The sequence below is a fragment of the Prosopis cineraria genome, unplaced genomic scaffold (genome assembly GCF_029017545.1).
Source record: "Prosopis cineraria cultivar Desert tree isolate PC_DT_omini unplaced genomic scaffold, ASM2901754v1 PC457, whole genome shotgun sequence".
Lineage (NCBI taxonomy): Eukaryota > Viridiplantae > Streptophyta > Magnoliopsida > Fabales > Fabaceae > Prosopis > Prosopis cineraria.
The window spans coordinates 42,211-48,985 of NW_026555782.1; the positions used below are offsets into that span (position 1 = coordinate 42,211).

General features: G+C 34.0%; 1 protein-coding gene across 1 annotated transcript; it reads left to right on the plus strand.

The window, feature by feature from the left end:
- Nucleotides 1–3,542: 3,542 nt before the first annotated feature.
- On the plus strand, nucleotides 3,543–4,815 carry LOC129297173 (probable 6-phosphogluconolactonase 1). Its single transcript, XM_054935541.1, has 4 exons — nucleotides 3,543–3,952; nucleotides 4,072–4,235; nucleotides 4,364–4,541; nucleotides 4,623–4,815. The coding sequence occupies exons 1-4, from the start codon at nucleotides 3,585–3,587 to the stop codon at nucleotides 4,813–4,815; spliced, it is 903 nt and encodes a 300-aa protein (XP_054791516.1). The 5' UTR covers nucleotides 3,543–3,584.
- Nucleotides 4,816–6,775: the final 1,960 nt, after the last annotated feature.

A 6,775-nucleotide genomic window follows, 5' to 3' on the forward strand; every position in this document is an offset into this window, starting at 1 on the left:
GTATTAGGATTGGTTGAAGTGATAGAAAGGGGTAAATGTATCATAAGGAACCTAAGTTGCTTAATGAAAAGAAAGGATTAGCTAATTATGGTTTTAAGTAATAATTAACTATTTTCACACTCTCATGTGAAAACAAAAACTTGCATACGTGGACATTGTGTCTCTCTCTCCCTCATCCTTCTCTCCTTCCTCTCTCTTGTCATGCTTAGTTGTCGAATTCATGCTTGGCAGTATGCTTTTTTGGCTTGCTTCTGGTGTGACATCATGTTGAGGTCATAAAGATCTGGAAAAAAAGGGGAAACTTGGAGAGAGTTAAAGAACAGAATCAAACAGATACCAAACCTTAAATCTTGGTCCATTAGAACACCTAAGGCTCACCGACAACTTCAATAAGTCTGAGATTTAAGATCTAAGGTCAACAATGGGTGAGGTTGAGCATGGCATTGTTGGTTTGTCTGAGATTTGAGATTTAAGGTTGAGCATATCGATGGTGATGAGGAGAATATGTAGGAAGAAGACCGGAGACTAGATGTGCTTTTTTATCCTATGGATCAATCACAACTAAACCCCAATTTAAGACTGTTTCTTGAATATGAGTCTCTAAATATCTTGTGCTTAAAAGCTAGTAATTGTGCTTAAGACCTTGCCCATGCTTGCCATGAACACACCCAGGCATTATAAATAGATAAAGTGACTTCTTGGAATTTTTCATGTTCAAAAATGTGCTTTTCCTCATCCTCTGCCTCCCAATTTAGTGTTCACAGACCATGAAATGAGCTCATCGTCCAAATCATACCTATCATAATAACCCATATCCTTGTAGTCATCCCCATCGCAACCACCCATATCACCATCACTAGATTGAGACCCATCTATCTCATCCTTGACGTCATCAAAATGATAATTGGCATTGCTATCATTGACGTCATCAAGCTGGTCCTTCAATTTTAAGGCATCAAAATGAGGAAGGTGATAATGAATGTCGTCAATCGAGCATGTACAAATATTTGGCATTCACTTCTGATTTTGACACAATTGTTTGGGCTGGGTGTAGAGGAGGAAATCGCCATTGAAGAAGCAGTAGAGCGCTGGGGAAAGCAGGAATATCGTCTTCGATGGTGAATGGGCAGCAGGAAACATAGTGTTTTAACGGTTAGTTGGGCAAGCAATGTAGCACAATTGGATGATTTTCTCTTTTAGAAGTTGTGTTTCCTACATGCAGAGCTCATATCCTTCTTTGAAATAGAGTCTTTGCCTTTAGGTTCTTCAACTGCTACCATGGAAGTCGTTGACATCGTAGAACTTGGTGAGCGGTGAAGTATGGGAGGGAACGAATTGGAGCGAAGGAGCGGATAGAGAGAGAGTCAAATGCAAAGAATAAGTAAAACATTAGATTTAACTATCAATGTTTTGTAAATTTAATGATAAAGCGACATTACACCTTTTTTAAAAATTTTGAAGTAACATTACTTCAATTAAAAAATAAGAATATCCGATGCTTATTTTTAAAAATTTTTAAGACACTTTTATCCCTTAACCCTTAAATTCAAGGGAAAAATGTGCATATTAATTTTCCTTTTTCTTCAAAAAAAAAAATCTCTTCCCATGTCATTTTTGTGGTGGTAAATAAATGTGTTAACAATAATTTCTGCCCTCAAATTTTTTGCGGAAGGTTTGTGAATGTTCTAAACTGGATTTTAAATATTTTTATTATTGCACATTTCAATTTTAATTTCTCATTGTTCGACATTAATGCGCCATCTATCTTTGTTAAATGCTTAGTGGGTCCCCAGCATGATAATCCTCTTTTGACTTCACGCAGCTTTCTCACTCCTCTCTTCCACATGGCTTTCCATATCAAATCAATCAGTCTTGAAAACCATTGAAAATTTATTATTACCAGCATACTTTTATATTTTAAAAATTAAAACGAAACCTCGCTTTATATTACAAAAAGTGTTATCTGTTCTTACCAAGCATTTACATTCTTAACTATATAAGTCTAAATCCAAGTCCAAGAATGTATTTATATTAAATGCTTGATAGATTGGTTTTTATTTCTTGTTATGGTTATACCAACTCCATCTAAAACATAGTATGTTTTAGATCAATATCTTTTAGGTTTGATTTAGTTGAGAATTTTTGATAGGAAGGAAGGAAGGAAAGTTGCTTGGTTGCAAAAATTGGGAGAGACAAATTTTCTCTTTCCCCTCCTCTTATCATTCTCCTCCAATTTGGGGGTAAAATTTTTGCAAGGAGATAAATTTTATGATTAAAATATTTTTATTAACTTTAATACATTTTCTTATTACTAACAGGCATGTAATGTTATTCAAAACACGTTCGAGTACTAAATACAAATACCTTTTTTAATAAAAATTTAAATATTAATTCACTACATTATAAAAGATTAATAACTTTGGCTAAAACCAATCCTTATTGTTAATTTTATTACAATCTAAAATTATTATTGCTTCAATTAAATAAAAAACGCGAGACCAATTCTTACATGTTATTCACTACCTGCTATTAGCTGCGCACCGCATATTTGTATTCTAGCCCTCATATATATATATATATATATATATTATACTAAAAAGTACAGTAAAATTAGTGAGATAATATGTTTAAATTAATCAAATAATATTTTAAAAATATTACAATAATTTATCATAAATACTTTCCTGCTTGAATATTATAAATAAATGAGATAAAAAATTTAGATTCAGAAATATAAAAATAATTTCTAATATAAATAGTTCTTTTTATAAAAGAAAAAAGTAAAATAACATAAGGGTGTATTTGTTATTTTATAATTGCCTTACCTTCCCTCCAAACAAAACAAGAATAATTAAAATGCCCCTCCTCTCCTTTTCAACAAAATAAAAGCTCATTAAAGTTAAACCCCTCCCCTCCCCTCCACCAAACCCTACGCACAGGAATTGTTGAATAAATTATCAATAATATCAATACATAAATTTATAAAAAAATCATAAAATCATAACAAGAAAAAATTATTTGAATATATGCTAAAAATGAATAAATATGCTCCTCTAATGTTAGATTATTATACTTCTTTAAATAAAATAATTGAAACTATTGGATTTTCTTAATCTTTGATTTAATTTCCTTCAACTTCCCGCTAGCTATTTTGTTTTGTTATTACTTAATTTTATGGTATTTTTAAGACTATCAATAATTATATTATATTTCGAAAAGTTCCGTAGTCTTTTAAAACCATCAATAAATTAATTAAAATGAAGTGACCCTGCATCCTCAAGAGTCAAGGAGGCTAAATCTAACTTCAACTTGAAAAAAGTCGAGGGGATAAACTCTTTTCTTAGCTTATGTCTGAAGAACGGATAACTAAAGCATGCATAAACTGTTTTTCCACATATCAAATTGCTTGTGATTGCGGCAAAAGATCCAAAATTTGAATGTGCTTTTCTTGAAGTTCTTTGCTTCCGAGACCGAGAAAAGAATATAATATTGAGATATGAATACGGACGCCATTGTGATGACAAGCCACTCGAGCTCAAAACGATAGTGTTCATATTTCGTTCAACACATACACTCTAAGAAACATGGCCTTGCCTACTGTTTTCCTCGCTTCTTCTCTATGCATCCCACAAACCCAAAACAGGCCCTTGAGTGTCCCAAAGTCACACTCAGTACTGTCCCCAGCGACGTCGTCGCTGATTCTGCCGCCCCAAGCGACAAAGAAATTCCATTTCCAGGACCAACCCCTGAAATCCAGTAGGTCGGTTGGCACAGTGAAGGCATTGCAGAGTGATGAGAATGGCAGAGTTTATAAGAATGTGGAAGTGTTCTCGTGGGAGCATCTTCATGAATCTCTGGCTCATGATGTCGTTGAACTCTCCCGACAGGCCATCGACGATAAAGGATCCTTCACGGTTGCCCTGGCCGATACCTCTTCCATCAGATTCCTCAGGTCACTGCGTTTTGTTTTGTTGCAAAAATTAAATCAATAAAACGACGTGCGTACACCTCCGATATGAATGTATATATATAGTTTGATGACACTGTTTTATATTTGGTTGGGATTTTCAGCAATCTGGTGAAATCTGAATACAGCAACAGAATAGATTGGTCCAAATGGCAGTTTTTTTTGGGTGGAAGAGGAAGTGTTCTTGCCGAGTTATACGTTAAGGAAAACGCGATTTTTCCCCAACGAGATCCTCCACAGGGTCGCCTACGAAGAATTTCTCTCCATGGTACTATCGAGCTTAATTTCATCGGTTCCATTACGTGAAATACATCTAAACATGTAGCGTGAATGTTATTGCGCAGGTGCAAAAGCTGGGACTTTTAAATGTTTTTACCATTGACTACGACATATCAGCTAAGGAAGAAGCAGCCGAACGTTACTCGAGGAACCTCAGAGAGTGGACTGAAAGAGGATATTTAAGATCCGCGGCATCGGGCCATCCTAAGTTCGACCTGATGTTGCTGGGCATGGAGGCAGACGGACGCGTGGGTTCTCTGATCCCCAACAATCCGTTTCTTGATGAGAGGGACAGGTGGGTGACTCACGTGGTGCACGAGACCGAGACGCGACTGACTCTGACTCTTCCCGGTGATCAATTCTAGTTCCTACATAGCAATGGTGTGACTGGTGAAGATAATGCTAATGCAGTTTATTCTGCTCTCAATGAAGAAATTGATCCACAGGCTCCTCGCAAGATTCCTGCTAAATTCATCTCACCTCTGGACGGACAACTCGCGTGGTACTTGGATAGACCTGCTGCTTCGAGGCTCTTCAAGCAAGAGCTCCACGTCGACAAACGCTTTTAAGATCGATCACTTCATATTTGTATCTTTGTTTTCGATCGTTGGACTATGATCTCGACGTCTTTTGAAGAAATAAATCGTAGTCTGTTGTATACGTCTCGCAGATCGATGACATGTCTTGCTTTGTGCGTTCGTTATGCATGGTTTTTCATGTGTCGTTAGTTTAAATAGTAAGTATGTATGAAAGTATTTTTTTTTTAATATAAGTCATATGTAATTAATTTTATTAACGTGTGAAATGATAAAACATAGTTCAATAATTTATAAGAGTTAATTAGACGGCTTCAACTCCATATGACAGGGTGTAGAAAGTGAAGTTATAAAACTTAACGCTTTCTTAAGAAAGAATTTTTAGAGAAAATTGCAAAGAAATTTTTATGTTTTCCAAATGTGATAATGGTTTACAGATTAAAATAAAATAATGCAGACAGAGAATAACAAAAAAGACTCAAGAGATAATCCATATATAAATAGAAGAAAGAAAGTGAGGGTATGAGAGAGAATGTTGCAAATCAATAGAATGATTTTCAACATAATGCACTTAGGGTATAAAAGACTTGCATCGTTGATCAAAAAATGAAATCTTTATGTATATAATTATATATCAAGGCCTACTTTCTAACATGAGGGGAACTTTTTTTTTTTTTTTTACAATATGTAGATATGAAGGCAAATAAATTTTTAGTACTCTTCATCAATACACTGAAAAAGAAGATCTACAAGTAAAATGAGTAATATAAAAATTTTTAAAATAACAATATATAATAGAAAAAGGCAACAGGTGTTCATGACTTCATCAAGAAATTTTATATTTCTGACAATGCACTCACAGTGAGATAACAAATCTCATATATTAATTTACCTTCTAGTGGGGTCGACGAAGGTTGGCATTGTGGAGGAGACAAAGGGTAGTGTATAATCCCCTCATTCATACAATCACCTTTATGTGGTTGGGTATCTTCAATGCCTTGTATTTTGTGAGAATTTTATTGTAAGGAAAGGAAACACATATTTTTAGGTGAGTTTTAAATATTTTAAAATGTCAATTCAGTTCTATGGGATTAAATTAAAAATAAGTTGAAAATAAAAAATATCAAAATATCCCCAATTCAAATATTTTTTTTTAAAAATCACCAACCACCGTCACCGATGATTGAATCTTCGTCGACAATAGTAGCCATTGGACCTCCGTTGCTAGAGCTCCCACCGTTTGCTGGGCCACTGTCGCTAGAGCTCCGACTGTCATCACTTTCGTTATTTGACAAACTCAATTTTTTATGTAAATTATATATTCATTAATAAGTGACAATAGATAATTAAATAAGTATGTTAAGGAATTAACCGGTAAAGTTTTTGTAATTAACAAGTAATTGGTTATTTTTTCGAAACAAGAGTTAAACAAATCTTATTATGATATTAACTAGTCAAGCTATGCAATTAAACAAATACATTGTGTAATTAATAGGTAAAGGTTACATGATTAAAAAGTAATGCAATTCAGTTGAAGGAGTCATGAATTTCACAAGTAAATTCAAGAAATTAATAAGTCCTATTAAGATATTACAACGACAGTTACGTGATTAATAAGTCATGTAACTCTATTTGTGGAGTCACGAACTTAACAAGGAGAGTTAAGTAACTGATAAGTCCTATTAAGATATTAACAAGTATAGTTAATGTTACAGGTAACAAGTAATTTATTTATGTGTGCAAGAGTTGTACGGTTAACAAAGAAAGTTAAGTAATTAATAAGTTCTATTAAGGTATTAACAAATAAAGTTACACAATTAACAAATAACGTAATATCAAGTTGTTTGAAACAGGTTTATTTATATGTGTGGTGTGGTGTGTGTGTGTGTGTGTGTGTGTGTAGTTTTATGTATTATATAATTGAAGGGTTGAGTGACTTGGTGGTCTAAAATCTTTTAGTGAATTGGCTGTTGAAGCTCAGCGACGGAGGTCT

Coding starts and splice junctions, on each gene's coding strand:
- LOC129297173 (XM_054935541.1), top strand. CDS start 3,585: ATGGCCTTGCCTACTGTTTTCCTCGCTTCTTCTCTATGCATCCCACAA. Junction 4,236..4,363: donor ACGAAGAATTTCTCTCCATG/GTACTATCGAGC, acceptor ACGACATATCAG/CTAAGGAAGAAGCAGCCGAA. Junction 4,542..4,622: donor TTTCTTGATGAGAGGGACAG/GTGGGTGACTCA, acceptor GTTCCTACATAG/CAATGGTGTGACTGGTGAAG.